Source organism: Hemiscyllium ocellatum, chromosome 40 (assembly GCF_020745735.1).
Source record: "Hemiscyllium ocellatum isolate sHemOce1 chromosome 40, sHemOce1.pat.X.cur, whole genome shotgun sequence".
Lineage (NCBI taxonomy): Eukaryota > Metazoa > Chordata > Chondrichthyes > Orectolobiformes > Hemiscylliidae > Hemiscyllium > Hemiscyllium ocellatum.
In genome coordinates, this window is record NC_083440.1 from 10,091,986 (window position 1) to 10,109,840 (window position 17,855).

At 49.0% G+C, this 17,855-nt stretch overlaps 1 protein-coding gene across 1 annotated transcript; it reads right to left on the reverse strand.

Annotated features, from left to right (window-relative positions):
* Positions 1–812: 812 nt before the first annotated feature.
* Positions 813–4,153, reverse strand: si:ch211-113e8.11 (uncharacterized). The gene is made up of 2 exons (XM_060853460.1): positions 4,061–4,153; positions 813–2,201 (listed from the first exon to the last, which is right to left on the reverse strand). The coding sequence occupies exons 1-2, from the start codon at positions 4,138–4,140 to the stop codon at positions 1,676–1,678; spliced, it is 606 nt and encodes a 201-aa protein (XP_060709443.1). The 5' UTR covers positions 4,141–4,153; the 3' UTR covers positions 813–1,675.
* Positions 4,154–17,855: the final 13,702 nt, after the last annotated feature.

Here is a 17,855-nt window from a genome sequence, read left to right on the forward strand (position 1 = left end):
CTGAGGGATTTGGGTCTGTTTTCATTAGAGAGAAGACTAAGAAGGGAGTTACTCAAGAAATACAAGATGATCAGAGGATTAGACAGGGTGAACAGTGAGAGTCTGTTTCCTAGGATGATGACATTGCCTTGTACAAGGATGCACAGCTGCAAATTGAGGGGTGATACATTTAAGACAGATGTCAGAGGCAGGTTCTTTACTCAGAGTGGAAAGGGTGATGAATGCCCTACCTGCCAATGTAGTTAACTCAGCCAACATTAGGGAGATTTAAACAATCCTTGGATAAGCATATGGATGATGGTTGGATAGTGTAGAGAGAGATAGGCTTAGATTAGTACACAGGTCAGCGCAACATCAAGGGCTGAAGGGCCTGTTCTGCCCTGTACTGTTCCATGTTCTATGCTCTTGCTAATCTGCACTGATGTTGTGTTTCTACTCTCTCCTTCTGACATAAGGCAGTGGGAAGAGACAGGAATATACAGTCAAATGGAATGAGGCATGTCTGACGAAGCGGCAGGGCAGGGGGGATGTGACAGAGAGAGGGAGAGTGTGAGGGAGAGTGTGAGAGAGAGAATGAAAGTGGGAGGGAGAAATGGGAAGTGGGAGGAAGACGGGGAGGGAGAAGAAGGAAGTTGAGGGAGGGAGAAAAGGACACAAGGAAAGAGCTGGGAGGCAGGGAAGAGACTGAGGGAGGGAAAATATAGGAAACGAGTAAAGGGTTGGGGGGCAGGGAAGATAGAGAGAGAGACAGAGAAAAGGACACAAAAAAAGAATGATAGAAAGGAAGGGGCAGACAAAGTTTAAGGCCAATGGAATCAATCAATCATTTTATTCAGTCACAAAATGAGAACTACGTAAATTGTACAGGGGTAAAGGCCCTTACATGTGAGGAGAAGTCTCAATCAAACAGGTTAGTAGTGAACTGAGAAGTCACGCTGCTTTCGTGGGGCTGGGGCAAGTTGAGAAACATTATAACTTGATGGCCAATCTGCACACCAGCCTAGATATGAAGTTTGTTCCACCCTGAACAGCCTTGTGCCCAGAGCAGGGAGAAGTTGGCAGAAGTGATGGAGTAATCACTGGTCTCTCTGGATCCTGACCCCCAGTTTCTCCCCAAGGCTCGGAGGACAGGAACCAGGGCCCGGCATGCACTATGAGGTCTGACAGGAGTCCTACCTACCCACATGACTGAATTCTAGATTCACACAAAACAGAGAGCAGGGATGTAACCCTACGGCCAGCCTTAATAATGAGTGGTAAGACTATCAAAGCTTGGATACCACAAGACCAAACTAGTCGTGGTTGGAAGTTGGAAGTGTCCCATACTTTCCTTGGCAATCGCTAGCTCCCGCGATCAACCTCGTGTGCAGCCCCCAATGTACTGGATGGTAGGGATGGTTTTGGTAACAGTGGGCTGTCCTGTCCTTCGAGCCATCCTGTAGCATGCTAACATTTCCTGACCACCAGCCCTTTTACCAGAGACTGGGTCACAACACTTTCTCTGAGCCTCACTCCAGTTGGAAACGTCCCTACTGGTATTGGATCTGTTACGGAAGGCCTCAGCCTGTACCATGAACTCAGACTTTCTCTGCTGCTAAGCCTGTTACAGTTGGCCAGGCCCCTCTTGACATTGGGCCTGTTCCACGAGCTCAGACTTTCTCTGCTGCTGAGCTGACTACAGTAGGCCAGGCCCCTCCTTGGCGTGTTGGATCCAGTAATTCTTCACGATCCTCTTGGGGGGGGTGGGAATTGCACTCAGACCTGGCCTCTTTCTGCCACTCTTGCCCATAGGCACCTCACCGTTTTCCTGGGATGGGGAACCTGCGGGGCCAGGCCGGTAGTCTGGCAGGTCACTGTCGTGGGCGAACTTGCAGTTGCTGCCGTAGCGGCAGCGGCCATCCTTGCGGTAGGCCAGGCAGATCTTGCTGCCCCCACCCGCTTCCTCCGTGCGCACGCCAGCTGTCAGTCTCACGTGCTTCTCCAGCAGACTCAGGCGCTGGCGCCGCTCCTGGGCGAAGGGGTTAGCAAAGACTCCGGGCGTCTGGCTCAGGCCTCCCTCCAGCTCCGGTGGCGGGAGCTTCATGGGATTCGAGGTCCCCTCCTCTGCTCGCTCCTGGGGACCACCACCTTCACTGCATCGCTCCTCAGTCCCAGATTCTTCCGCCGGTGGAGCCTCTAGTCCGGACTCAGTGCTCCCAGTCCTGAGACCGAAGATAAACACAGAGCAAAGGGGTCAGACACAGAAGGTACTCCAACCTTTCCAGCATGCACAGCCCTTTAATGACCAGATCCAGCTTTAACTCAGGTACAGACGAATTCTCAACATTACCACCGACTAACGTTCCTCATGAATGACAAGAAAAACACTACAAAGGAAATGCTGCAAATACATCTATGTTCGAATATAAGTGAACTGCCAACTCGGCGCTCTCTTCCCATATCTTCATGTGATACATGTTGTTTTGAGTAGGGAAAAGATACCCAGTCTGGTGTCCAGTCCCACATTGGAATTTAACCTCAGGATTAAATGCGACGTATGCAGGTAATAAATGACCTTCCTGTCAGAGTGAAATAGAGATGTAAAACACGGAAACAGACCCTTCATCAGACAATTATCTGCCCATTCTGTACATTCATTAATGTCCACTACTGAATTACAACTATCAGTGCTGACCTTCCGTCCCAATTTGACATGATCACAATTTTGAAAATTGTGTTTTTGATTCCAATGTAAGTCATTCTGATTTCTGTGAACACCATTTCCTGCCTCTGCCATTGCGAATAACTAGCATTGAATTCTGTTCTTAGCTTTCTGTCCAAAATCAATAAGCTATTCATTGTCACTTGCCCCAGTACTATATTCACTAAACTTATTAGTTGATTATGGGCACCATATCAAAGCCATTTGAAAATGCAGATAAATTACAAGTACTATTTCACTGCTGAAGTTCTCTGCCAACACCAAAATCAAAATTAAAGTTGGAAAACAATATTCAATTTACACATACATTCTAACTTAATAATCAAGACGATTACTTAGATTAGATTAGATTACTTACAGTGTGGAAACAGGCCCTTCGGCCCAACAAGTCCACACCGACCCACCGAAGCGCAACCCACACATACCTCTACATTTACCCCTTACCTAACACTACGGGCAATTTAGCATGGCCGATTCACCTGACCCGCACATCTTTGGACTGTGGGAGGAAACCGGAGCACCCGGAGGAAACCCACGCAGACACGGGGAGAATGCACACAGTCAGTCGCCTGAGTCGGGAATTGAACTCGGGTCTCAGGCGCTGTGAGGCAGCAGTGCTAACCACTGTGCCACCGTGCCGCCCACAAATAAAAACGCAATGGTTATATTCAACACCTCCTGTGTTTATCCAGCCTCATACTCCTCACTCTCTACTCAAGATTGCTTGTTTACAAGCTCCTGTCACAGCAAGCTGCTGTCTCCCTGTGGCTCACACTCATACCCCTGCAAGTCCGCCCCCATCAGCCCACCTCCTTCCCCAGCAACGCAATCCCACTTCCGCCCCAGTCCACAGGCTTCTCTCTCCACCCCTGTACTCACACTTCTTCCCCTGACCATTCGCTCTCCCCTTGTGTCCCACAACACTCTCTCTCTCCCTCCCTGCCCCTCCACACCACAGCTCAATCCAGTTACCCTATTCGCCCCCGCTGTCTCTTGCGCCGCGTCTCACCACCCTGAACTTCCCAAACTCACTGCTTCCTCCCATTCAAACATCCGAATCGTCCCAGTCCTATTTTCACCCAATCCTCCTATCCCTCAACAAAGCATCTCCCCTTTACCCCTCCTCTCCCTACACTTCCCCAAACATCTAATCGTCTCCGGCTCGCTCCACCCATCTCCTCTGCACCAGACACCACCCCTCCCCAACCCCCGGGGGGGTCAGCCTCCCCTCCATTCCCGAGCACTGTCTCCCCTGATCCCACACCCTTTCTCCCTCACACCCCCCTCCCCTTTCCTCTCAACTCCCCTCACACACCGACCCACTCCTCCCTCTTCGTGCCGCCCGTGCCCCTCCGGTACCTGGACGCTCTCTCTCCGCTCCCGCACTCAGTCTCCCCCTCGCTCTCGGACGAGCTGTAATCCGCAACCAGCGCCGCCATCTTTCCGCAGGAACCCGAGCTTCCGCTTCCGGCTCATGTCGCCCCGCCCCGCCCCGCCCCCTTTTCAACACCGAGCGTTCTGCCAACGCCCCCAAGTCACCCCGGCGCCACTGTGACCCCGCCCCTTCGCTGGTCCCGCCCCCTTCGACACAGACCCCGCCCTTCACTCACCCACCGACACGCCCAGCACACGCTGACCCAGCCCCCTCACTGACCCCGCCCATTCAACGCCAAGTCCCCACCCCTTTCCCATTGACCCCGCCCCTTCAACTATCCCCTCACGGTATCTGATCGCTCCCGCTGTGACCCCGCCTCTGGCTGTGACCACGCCCCCTCACAATGTTCGCCCCACCCCGTGGATGCGATCCCGCGCCTCGGCTGTAACCCCGCCCCCTGATTGTCTTGACGCCGGCCACGTGCTGTGATCTCGCTCCTCATTGTGTAGACCCGCCACCTGACTGTGACCCCGCCTACTGGCTGTGACCACGCCCCCACACAATGTAGCCCCGCCTCCTGGAGGCGACCCCTCCTCCTTGGCTGTAACCCCGCCCCCCTGATTGTCTGACGCCGGCCACGTGCTGTGATCTCGCCCCTCATTGTGTAGACCCGCCACCTGACTGTGACCCCGCCTACTGGCTGTGACCACGCTCCAAACAATGTAGCCCCGCCTCCTGGATGCGACCCCTCCCCCTTGGCTGTAACCCCGCCCCCCTGATTGTCTGACGCCGGCCACGTTCCGTGATCTCGCTCCTCATTGTGTAGACCCGCCACCTGACTGTGACCCCGCCTACTGGCTGTGACCACGCCCCCACACAATGTAGCCCCGCCTCCTGGAGGCGACCCCTCCTCCTTGGCTGTAACCCCGCCCCCCTGATTGTCTGACGCCGGCCACGTGCTGTGATCTCGCCCCTCATTGTGTAGACCCGCCACCTGACTGTGACCCCGCCTACTGGCTGTGACCACGCCCCCACACAATGTAGCCCCGCCTCCTGGATGCGACCCCTCCCCCTTGGCTGTAACCCCGCCCCCCTGATTGTCTGACGCCGGCCACGTTCCGTGATCTCGCTCCTCATTGTGTAGACCCGCCACCTGACTGTGACCCCGCCTACTGGCTGTGACCACGCCCCAAACAATGTAGCCCCGCCTCCTGGAGGCGACCCCTCCCCCTTGGCTGTAACCCCGCCCCCCTGATTGTCTGACGCCGGCCGCGTGCTGTGATCTCGCCCCTCATTGTGTACGACCCGCCACCTGACTGTGACCCCGCCTACTGGCTGTGACCCCGCCCCTTACCGCGCAGCCCCGATCCCTGGTTGTGACCCTGCTCCTTGGCTGTAACCCCGCCCCCTCATTGTCTGACCCCGCCCACTTGCTGTGATCCGGCTCCTTCTTGTGAAGACCTGCCACCTGACTGTGACCCCGCCCCTTTTCTGTTTGACCCCTCCCTTGGTTATGACTCCGCCCCCTGCCCTGATCTCTCGGCCTGCCCAATGTGGGTCATGACCCTTTCGCACTGACCTTGTCCCATCCGTTCAGAATTCGCTATGATTCAATTAATTTTCACTGTATCACAGTATAAGTACACAAGTCAGTGTGTGTTCATCAATTTAAACATTATCCCTGTAGCTTCAATGTCACCCCTTCCATGTTGCTTAACATTTGCAACATTTAGAAATAAAATAAATATGCGACTTGTTTTCCAGCATTAAAGACGCAAAGTTTTTAAAAATACTAATCTCATTTTTTCTAAACTCCAGTTAAGATGTGTCTACTATTCTACTCCAAAGACTTTGCAGCTTTTCTTTATTTAATAGTACATGTATCCCCCACTATTCAGAAGTAGAACCTTCCTATTTAAACCTTTCATAAGCCAAAATGGTGTAAAGCTAAGAAGCATTAATGCATGTAGGAAAAACGTTGCCTTTTTTTGTAATAGCAAAAAGCATATTCAGATATTTTTCCAGTTAGTGATAACAGGCACTAATGTAAGTCTTTCACAAAAGCTCCGTGGCATAAAGCAAAAGTTCCAAAAGTAGGGGCTACCTGTACTGTGTGACTTTCTCTTTTCCAAAGTGAGCAACTTCTTATTTTCACTCAGACTCCATTCAACAACTTTTTTCCCCCAATTAGTGATCCATTAATATCTCTCTGTAAATTGTTTGTACCTCCCATGCAGCCTGCTTTTCCATTCATTTTCATGTCACCTCAAATTTGGCAATAGTACTTTAGAATCCCTCCTCCAAGTCATTCATACATGTTTGCAAAATGACCCCTGTGGAACCACACTCAGCAACGTGAAAAAATCAGCCTTAGCCCCACTTGGTGGTTCCTGCACATTAGCTAATTCTCTAACCATACCGATGTACTACCTTTAACTCAGTGAGCTCTTATCTTATTACTTAACCTTTTCACGCAATCCCGACAATGTGGAAGCAGTCTATTCAGCCCATCGTGTCCACATCAATCCCCTAATGACCACCCCAACAAAACCCATCCCAAAGCACCCATTAAACAATGCCTGTAACCTCACATTTCCCACAGTTAACCTAAATAGCCCATATGTCCCTGAACACTGTAAACAACGTAGTATGACCAATCTCCTAACCTACACATCATTAGATTGTCGATGAAACTGGAACACCTGTAGGAAATCCACAGGCAGATATGGGGAGAAAATGCAAACTCCAGATAGTTGCCTGAGGCTGGAATCAAACCCAGGTACCTGGTGGTGAGGCAGCAGTGCTAACCACTGAGCCATAAGACCGTAAGGAACAGGAGCAGAAATTAGTCCATTCAGCCTATCAAGTCTGCTCTGCCATTCAGTCATGGCTGATAGGTTTTTCAAGGAGAAGGTCAGGACAGCAGATGCTGGAGATCAGAGCTGAAAATGTTATGCTGGAAAAGCGCAGCAGGTCAGGCAGCATCCAAAGAGCAGGAGAATCGATGTTTCGGGCACGAGCCCCTCTTCAGGAATGAGGAAAGTGTGTCCAGCAGGCTAGGATAGAAGGTAGGGAGGAGGAACTTGGGGGAGGGATGTTGGAAATGTGAAAGGTGGAAGGAGGTCAAGGTGAGGGTGATAGGCCAGAGTGGGTGGAGGGTGGGGGCGGAGAGGTCAGGAAGACGATTGCAGGTTAGGAAGGCGGTGCTGAGTTCGAGGAATTTGACTGAGACAAGGTGGGGGTGGGGGGGAAATGAGGAAACTAGAGAAAACTAGGTTCATCCCTTGTGGTTGGAGGGTTCCTGGGCAGAAGATGAGGCGCTCTTCCTCCAGCCGTCGTGTTGCCATGGTCTGGCAATGGCGGAGTCCAAGGACCTGCATGTCCTTGGTGGAGTGAGAGAGGGAGTTGAAATGTTGAGCAACGGGGTGTTTGGGTTGGTTGGTCCAGATGTCCCAAAGGTGTTCCCTGAAACATTCCACAAGTAGGCGGCCTGTCACTCCAATGTAGAGGAGGCAACATCAGGTGCAGCGGATGCAGTAAATGATGTGTGTGGAGGTGCAGGTGAATTTGTGGCAGATATGGAAGGATCCCTTGGGGCCTTGGAGGGAAGTAAGGGGGGAGGTGTGGGTGCATGTTTTGCATTTCCTGTGGTTGCAGGGGAAGGTGCTGGGAGTGGAGGTTGGGTTGGGTGGGGGGTCTGGACCTGATGAGGGAGTCACGGAGTGAGTGGTCATTTTGGAATGCGGATATGGGAGGGGAGGGAAATATATCTCTGGTGATGGGGTCCGTTTGGAGCTGGCGGAAACGACGACGGATGATACAATGTATGTGGAGGTTGGTGGGGTGATAGGTCAGAACCAGTGGGGTTCTGTCCTGGTGGCGATTGGAGAGGCGGGGCTCATCCGTCTTGGTGCCCTCCAATCATCACCAGGACAGAACCCCACTGGTCCTCACCTTCCACCCTCCGTGACTCCCTTGTCAGGTCCACACCCCCCACCAACCCAACCTCCACTCCCGGCACCTTCCCCTGCAACCGCAAGAAATGCAAAACTTGCGCCCACACCTCCCCCCTTACTTCCCTCCAAGGCCCCAAGGGATCCTTCCATATCTGCCACAAATTCACCTGCACCTCCACACACATCATTTACTGCATCTGCTGCACCCGATGTGGCCTCCTCTATGTTGGGGAGACAGGCCGCCTACTTGTGGAATGTTTCAGGGAACACCTGTGGGACACCCGGAACAACCAGCCACCCCGAGGCTCAACACTTCAACCCCCCTCCCACTTCGCCAAGGACATGCAGGTCCTTGGACTCCTCCATCGCCAGACCATAGGTGGGGGCGGAGAGGTCAGGAAGAAGATTGCACGTTAGGAAGCTGGTGCTGAGTTCAAGGGTTGAGACTGAGACAAGGTGGGGGGAGGGAAAATGAGGAAACTGGAGAAATCTGAGTTCATCCCTTGTGGTTGGAGGGTTCCTAGGCAGAAGATGAGGCACTCTTCCTCGAGCCGTCGTGTTGCTATGGTCTGGCGATGGAGGAGTCCAAGGACGTGCATGCCCTTGGTGGAGTGGGACGGGGAGTTGAAGTGTTGAGCCACGTGGTGGTCCTCCCTCCCCTTCCTAGACCTCTCCATTTCCATCTCGAGCGACCGAATCAGCATGGACATTTACTATAAATTGAATGACTCGCAGAGCTTCCTAGACTACACCTCCTCCCACCCTGCCCCCTGTAAATACGCCATCCCATGTTCCCAATTCCTTTGTCTCCACTGCATCTGCTCCCAGGAGGACCAGTTCCAATACTGAACAACCCAGATGGCCTCCTTCTTCAAAGACCGCAATTTCCCCCCAGACGTGATCGATGATGCTCTCCACCACATCTCCTATACTTCCTGCTCCTCTGCCCTTGAGCCCCGCCCCTCCAATCGCCACCAGGACAGAACCCCACTGGTCCTCAACTACCACCCCACCAATCTCCATATACATTACATCATCCATCGACATTTCCGCCACCTCCAATTGGACCCCACCACCAGGGATACATTTCCCACCTCTCCCCTATCAGTGTTCCGCAAAGACCACACCCTCTGTTTCCCTTGTCAGGTCCACACCCCGCACCAACCCAACCTCCACTCCCGGCCACTTCCCCTGCAACTGCAAGAAATGTAAACCTTGTGCCCACACCTCCCACATTACTTCAGTCCAAGGCCCCAATGGATCCTTCCATATCCACCACAAATTCACCTGCACCTCGACACACATCATTTCCTGCATCCACTGCACCCGATGTGGCCTCCTCTCTATTGGGAGACAGGCCGCCCATTTGTGAAATGTTTCAGAGAACACCTCTGGGACACCCGGACCAACCAACCCAACCACCCCGTGGCTCAACACTTCAACTCTCCCTCCCACTCCACCGAGGACATGCACATCCTTGGACTCCTCCATCGCCAGACCATAGCAACACGACGGTTGGAGGAAGACCGCCTCATCTTCTGCCTGGGAACCCTCCAACCACAAGGGATGAACTCAGATTTCTCCAGTTTCCTCATTTTCCCTCCCCCCACCTTGTCTCAGTCCCAACCCTCAAACTCAGCACCACCTTCCTCACCTGAAACCTTCTTCCTGACCTCTCTGACCCCCACCCCCCACTCCGGCCTATCACGGTCACCTTAACCTCCTTCCACCTGTTGCATTTCCAACGCCCCTCTCCCAAGTCTCCTCCCTACCTTTTATCTCAGCCTGCTTGGCACACTCTCCTCATTCCTGACGAAGGGCTCATGCCCGAAACCTCACTTCCCCTGCTCCTCGGATGCTGCCTGACCTGCTGCGCTTTTCCAGCAACACATTTTCAGCTCTGATCTCCAGCATCTGCAGCCCTCACTTTTTCCTTGACTCTTTCATGAAGCCAAGCTGACTTTGCTTTATTAGATTATGATTTTTCCAAAGCTTTGCTTCTTTATTAATTCATTCTCATACATTTCGAACAACTCTGGTTCTCATGTTTCAATCAACTCTCCTCTCTCACCCTTCTAAACTACAGAGGATGCAATCTTACATGATCGTATCTTTTCACTTAAGATATTCCTCACCTTCTTCATATTGGTCCACTAAAACCTCCCTGAAGTGCACCCAGCACAGTTCCATCCTTCCTGAAATAATGGGATCAATACCATATAGAATTGCTAATGTTGTCTCAGCAGTGACCTTGATGATTGAAAGACACTTTTGCTTTTAATCTCATTCCTGATAAATGGTAAACAGTCTATTAGCTTTCTTAATTACTTGCTTGATCTGAAAACTGACATTTTGTGATTCTCTTGTGTGTGAATCCAATTCCGCTGCTTTCCTCATAATCTGGTCATTTTGTTGCCATTCATCAGAACTGAAAGTAGCTGGATAATGTAATACATTTGCTGATAATGGTTGGTGTGGAAGTGGGTATGGGATTGGATGGAATACATAGAAACAGTGCTAGGAGGGAGAGAGAGAGAAAGAGAGAGAGAGAGTAAGGAATAGGCCAAGAGAGAAATTGCTCATGATGGAAAACAAGCTGCATCTTTTCTATTTCTACATGCTGCAAGCACTCAGTGAAAAGTAAACAGTGATCTGAAAGCTGCTGGGATTTTGCTTAAAGTGATGAGCACTTGCACCCACTCATGTATTCATAGTGTGATCCAGAGAAATTTTACAGGGGAGCTGGATAATGAAATGAAGTACTCACTGCTGATTTAAATGATCGAGTCAAAAATCACACAACACCAGGTTATAGTCCAACAGATTTATTTGGAAGTACCAGCCTTTTAAGTGCCGCTACTTTGGCTGCAGACATTGACTTTCCCAATGCTATATTTTGGAATTGCAAATTAGATATGAAATGCATCACTGGCGGTGCAGAATCTCGCAAAGAAGAATGACTATCGTTCCATATGCGAGATTTTTAGAAAATTGTAGAGTCCAAACATACAGAGTAAAAGATTAGGGTGAGAAGGGAAAGATTTAAAAGGGACCTAATGGGCAGCCTTTTCACGCAGAGGGTGGTGCAATTATGTAATGAGCTCCCAGAGGGAGTGGTAGAGGCTGGTACAATTACAACATGTGAAAGGCATCTGGATGGGTAGATGAAGAGGAAAGGTTTAGAAGGATATGCATCAAGTGCTGGCATATGGGACTGGATTAATTTAGGATATCTGGTCAGCACGGACGAGTTGGACTGATGTGTCGGTTTCCACAATGGATAGCTCCATGACTCCATGACTATGAATTGATATTGAATACTTTCATGTAATTGTCAAATTGAGTGTAAAAGAAAATCAGAATTAAAACAACTTTTCTGCTGCAACTTCAATTTGCAGTTGCATGACCTGACAACATAGGGAACCCTGACAATCTTGCAACAGGACAGAATAAATGGAAGTGAAAATATGAACCTTGAATAATTGGTGAATGTGACTCTCAAACTCTGTCTAAAAAGAGTTCAGGAGGACAATTCGTCCCCAATTGCGGTTTAGCAATGTTTCCTCACTGCAGAACGTTTCAGGAAACGTAAGTCTGACGTTGTGTATGCTTATCGATGGAACAAAACGTAAGTATCCAATGCAATGCATTTGTTGTTGTCAGCAAGTTAGCCTGTGTCACAATGGACACATGAAGATGTGTATCCACCATGGAAGGTGACAGTTACTGTCCTTGACCACGTTAGACCAGTCTTGGCGTCAAGGAGCCCTGCACAGTAATGGAGTGAATGGGGAAACCACTCCACTGGCAAGTCTCATACCTGGCACGAATAAAAATCGTTGTAGTTGCTGGACCTTGAGGTGAGGACATGACCACTTCGCCATAAAAGCCCCGTGAGACGTCGTCAGGGGTGTCTGTCCGTCGGCGAAGACATCTTCAACTGCTTCATCAACGAACTTAACTCCACCACGAGGTCAGAAGTGGGAATGCTTGTTGCTGATTGCACAATGTCCAACACTATTTGTTACTCCCCAGTGACTGACGCAGCCTGTGTGCAAATGCAGCAGGATCGGGACCATACGCAGGTTTGCGGACAGGTGGTGCAAACAACGTGTCTGTCAATGTCCATCTCCAACCATTGTCCCTTGACACTGAGTGTCATTACAGTCACCAAATAGTCCACTGTGATTGAGGTGGAGTCATCATGAACTGGACTGGAGCATTCACATACACCAAATGGCTACAAAAGTAAGTTGGATGCCAGGAATCCCGCAGAGAGTTTTTTTAAATGCTTTATTCATGTTTTTTTAAATATATACATGCACACTCACTAAAGCAGCTCTCTTCCATACAGGAGCATCTGGAGAAGCAAACATTGGCATCTATCCAACAAGGAAGCCAAAGATATGTCTTTCTTATACATTGGATTTGTGACCCTGGAGTAGGGGAAGGGAGGGAGGGTTGGGCGAGGGGTGGTGCTGTCTGATAACTGAACAGACCCGCCATTTAACTTCAGCAGAGAGACCTGTGACAATGGCCTTTCCCCACTGTACCTTGGCGGCAGCTGCCCCAAGCATTAATGGGACCCTCAGTACGCAGTCCTGCACCTTGGAATGTCTCAAGCTGCAACACTAGGTCGGGGTCAGCCCCTTGCTCTGGGAGACCAACACGTTTAGGGCAGAACAAGGAGCACCTTTCACTGAGGTGATGGTCCTGCAGGCACAGTTGATGCTTGTCTCGGTGCATATTCGGGGGAACAGACCGCAAAGCACAGAGTTCTGCATATTGGGTCTGTTCAGGACGAACCTTGACAAATTCCATTACAACCTTCTTCAAACTTCCTTTCCAAAGGCACATCCCAACTGGCGATGTTTCAATGAGAATTAGATCAAATCGGCATGAGTACTCAAGTGCAGAAGTACAGTGCAAAGCTCACAATGTCGCCTCTCCTGTTGCCATCTTAGGTGCAAAGAATCTATGCACAAACGTTAGATGCAAAAAGAGACAGAAAGAAGAAAATAAAGTGGCGTTACCTTACAGTGATACATTGTATAGGTTAGAGATAAGACACAGCTAAAAGGACGAACCTTTGCAGTCAGATAAAGAGATTACCAATAAACATTATATTGCAGTATATTATTGCAGGGGCTTCCACATGTAGAATGACTGACTTCACAAACCACTGATTGTCACAATACATCCCAAACCGTACTCTCTCTCTCCATACTTCCAGACCACTCCCCCATAGTTGTCAGTCGCTCCAGGCCTCCAACTCGCTACTCTCCAACTCTCAGCTGGTCCACACCATTCCATGTCTCCAACCACTATACCCATCCCCCTATAGCCACTTCAAATCGATGCCGTGCAGAGTCCGGGCTTACATGTCTTGGTGCTTGCTGGAACGTTCTGGTAATTTTTACCAAATGGCTTTGACGCTCTGCTCAGGGAACCACGTGACAGGATCCATCCATTCCTTTACCCGCGGGGTCTCAGGGATGCTCTGTGCTGACCAATTACTGATGGACTGGTGGTCAAAGATATTTTTCTTTGCAAATTTCTCCACAAAGGACACTTAATATGGAACATTCCAACTACTTGGCGTGTTCCATTGCAACGAGGTCAGACCCATCCTTCGCAGCACTGGGGCCGGTAGAACTTCAGTACATGATGAGCTTTGGTGCTTGTGGACAGAGGGTCTGTGCACAGCTTGATGCAGCCGCATATAAAGGTGGCTGTCAGGACGAGAGTGCCATTGTGTACGTTTCTTCCCCACCCGCACATCGCAGTTCAGAGTTTTGCACATAGTGTTCCTGCAGACAAGGTCCACCTTTGAGCTCCAGATGAAACAGAAGATAGCTCGGGTGACTGCAGCTGCGCAGTTTCTGGGAATAGGACATGTACAACAACAGAGAGCTGTGCCTTACACCTGATGACTTGGTCAATGGAAAGGGAGCAGTACTCCCAAAAGACCACTTGCTGCCTCACCTTTGGCCATATTTTCCTCTCAAGTCTTTGTGGCTGCCCAGCCTCCTCTGAACCATTTTACCAGCACCTTCCTTGGTTGTGGTGTTTCCTTCCTTTCTTTCCTGAATTCATGCCACTCCTGAAATCAATTGGATTGTAAATGTTCAGAGAGGCCGTAAGATTGAAAAATAAGCATGTTTTGACCTTCATGTGTGATGCCACATCCAATTCTCACTTCAGATTTCAGCCTTCCTGAATGCTTGGAAGGAAAAGATCAAAGTCTTTTTTTTTAGATTAGACTTACAGTGTGGAAACAGGCCCTTCGGCCCAACAAGTCCACACCGACCCGCCGAAGCGCAACCCACCCATACCCTTACCTAACACTACGGGCAATTTAGCATGGCCAATTCACCTGACCCGCACATCTTTGTGACTGTGGGAGGAAACCGGAGCACCCGGAGGAAACCCACGCAGACACGGGGAGAAAGTGCAAACTCCACACAGTCAGTCACCTGAGTCGGGAATTGAACCCGGGTCTCTGGTGCTGTGAGGCAGCAGTGCTAACCACTGTGCCACCGTGCCGCCCAAAAAGGGAGACATGTCAGGAGTGGGATAATTTAAGATAGGACAGGTAGGTGAATTGGTCGTAAATTAGATGAAGTTGTACAGGTTAGGTGAATTGGCCGTATTAAATTGCCCACTGTGTTCAGGGATGTGTACATTAGATGTGTTAGCCATGGGAAATGTTGGGTTACAAGTAGGGAGACAGGTTTGAGTAGGAAGCTCTTTGGTGGGTCGGTGTGGACTTGTTGGGCCGAATGGCCTGTTTCCACACTGCAGGGATTTTGTGAAGATGATGAGAACTAAGGTTCAGCCGAGTTTGAACTTGTACTTTGCTGCTGAAAAAGGGTATTATGCTTTGCTTTCACTTCCACAATATGATGATTGTAACATTCAAACATCTTCAAATACACCCACTGATACGTTCAACAGCTGAAAGTGCAATTTCTACAGAAAATTTACTCTAAAGGAGTTCGGTCCGACTTAGAAAAGTATGCCCCAGTAGACTCCAATGAAATAATCTCATAGTCTTGGCTTCAAAGTGTGTAAGAACATCAGAGGATTGTTATCTGTGTACACAACCGTCTCCAACACATTGTTCATGACGCACACATTAAACTGTTGTAAGGCCAGTACCAACTTCAACAGTTCTTTTTCGTTCATGGAATATTTCCTGTGGTGTATGTTGAGTTTCTTTGAAAAGTAATCAACTGGCAGTTCAATCCCATCATAATTTTCCTGTAGCAATATAGCTCCAATTTCCATGTCACTAGCATCAATGGCAACTTTAAGGAGTTTCAAAAGGTTTGGTGCAGCTAAAACTGGTGCAGTGGTTAATATTGCTCTTAAATGGTTGAATGCCTCCTTGCATTGTTCTGTCCAACCAAAGCTTTGTGTTGTTATTCATCAAATCAGTTAACGGTGCCACTACACTGCTGAAGTTTGCTTCTGCTTAGTCCCAAAAGTCGAAGCACTTCCTTCTTTGAGATTGGTCGTGGAAATAGCTTGAGGGCCTTCGTCTTTGCATTCCATGGGGTCAACCCTCCATTACCGATATTATGTCCCACGAATGCGACCTCTGCTTTTGCAAATGCAATTTTGTTTGAGTTTATTAACAGTTTTGCTTCTCATAGTCATTCAAAGAGCTCTGCCAACTGGACCATGTGATCTTTCCAGGAATGACTAAAGATCACTGTATCATCCAAATATATTGTACAGTTTGTTTACCCAGCCATAACTCTGCTCAGAAGTCTTTGGAATGTGATGGGTGCAGTCTTCATTCCAAAGGCAAGCATCACTTTGAATTGATATGGCCCATTTGGGGGTACAAACGCAGAAATCTCTTTCACTGACTCTGATTAAGGTACCTGCTTATAACCATGCAGTAAGTCCAACTTGGTGATGTAACTGGCTTGTTCAGCTTTCTCGATACAGTCCTCCAGTCTTGGACATGAGTCCCATTTTTAACAGTGTTGACCTTCTGATAATCCATGCAAAATTAGATTAGATTAGATTACTTACAGTGTGGAAACAGGCCCTTCGGCCCAACACCGACCCGCTGAAGCGCAACCCACCCATACCCTTACATTTACCCCTTACCTAACACTACGGGCAATTCACCTGACTCACACATCTTTGGACTGTGGGAGGAAACCGGCGCACCCGGAGGAAACCCACGCAGACACGGGGAGAACGTGCAAACTCCACACAGTCAGTCGCCTGAGTCGGGAATTGAACCCAGGTCTCAGGCGCTGTGAGGCAGCAGTGCTAACCACTGTGCCACCGTGCCTCCCATAAATTGTTGAATCCCATCAGGATTTTGAACTAAGGCAATCAGCGAACTCCTCTTGCTCCGACTCAGCACTTTGGTACCCTCATTGAACATGGCCTCTGTCACGTTTGGATTTCTCTGGCTTTGAAAGAATTAAGCTGATAGGTGTGTTGTTTTATCAGAACGTTATTCCTACATCTATTTCATGTACAACAGCATTTTGCACACACACACCCCCCCCCCCATCTGATTCCTATCTATGTCCTCAAACTGCAGTAACAAACCTTTCAACTGCATTCTATGCCCCTGAGACAGATAGTTTGGTAAGCTATCCCACTCCTCAAGGACTTCTTCATTGTTTAACAAATTTTGAGGCACATGAAAATCTACAACATCTAGATTTGATTCCTCACTCTGCTGCATCATAACAAACACCCATTTCTCCAGTTCTTCCTCTCTAATATAATATGGCTTCAGCATGTTCACATGACATGCTGGACAAAGGTTTTTTCTTTCTTTCTGGAATCTTTATGAGAGAGTTCACCTGACTCAACTTCTTCTCAATTTCATAGGGACCACTAAACTTGTCTTTCAATGTATCTCCTATCACCGGCAACAGTACTAACACATCATCCCCTCTGGAAAACCTGAGTCTCAGTGTTTTCATTTCCACCTACTTCATTTAATGCTGTGCCCTCTTTAGGTTAGGTGCTGTGCAGCTAACTCATCTACTCGACTTAATCTCTCCCTCACTGCCATTACTTAATCTAAGTATGGAATCTCCCACTTTGGTCCAGGCAATTTCTCTGTAGTTAATTTCAAAGGGTCTCTGACTTCATGCCCGAATATTAACTCGAAGTGAGTACACTGAATAGATCCATTTGAGGTATCTCTAATGGCAAATAATATGGATGGGATACGTTTATCCCAATCATTCGGGTAATCCTGACATTGTCTTCAAGGTCTGATGCCACCTTTCTAAAGCTCGCTGGGATTCAGGATGATATGCACTTGATTTAAAGTGATGCATACTTAAGTTATCCACGACTTACACCAACAGCCTAGAAGTAAAGTTAAACCCTTGTTCTGATAGAAACTGCCTGGGTAGCCCATACTGCATGGACAAAGGTGCTGACTCCTCTACTAAACCTTTTTTCTTAATACCCCATGATGGAATGGCCTTCAGAAATCTGGTAGACACATCCATTATGGTTAAAGAGTTGTGGTTCCCACTTTTAAATCTCGGGAGGTGACCGACACAATCAATTACAACCCACATGAATGGTTCTTTGAATGTATGAATTCACAACAAAGGTGCTGGTTTTATTACAGCCTGAAGCTTACCGACCACTTGGAACATATGACATTTAAGGCAAAAGTTAAACACATCCTTATGCATTCTAGGGTTTTGTACCTTAACCTGAGTCTTTCGTACACCTAGGTGACCTCCTGCAGGTAGTTCATGTGCTACCCACAATACTCTCTGTCTGTGTGCTACTGACAACACATCTGGTGCACTTCTGCCCA

What these genes read in the sequence shown, in the direction of transcription:
- si:ch211-113e8.11 (XM_060853460.1), bottom strand. Translation starts at nt 4,140, where the DNA reads ATGGCGGCGCTGGTTGCGGATTACAGCTCGTCCGAGAGCGAGGGGGAG. An exon ending in AGCGGAGAGAGAGCGTCCAG is followed by an intron (nt 2,202 to 4,060) that starts GTACCGGAGGGG and finishes CTTCGGTCTCAG; the next exon opens with GACTGGGAGCACTGAGTCCG.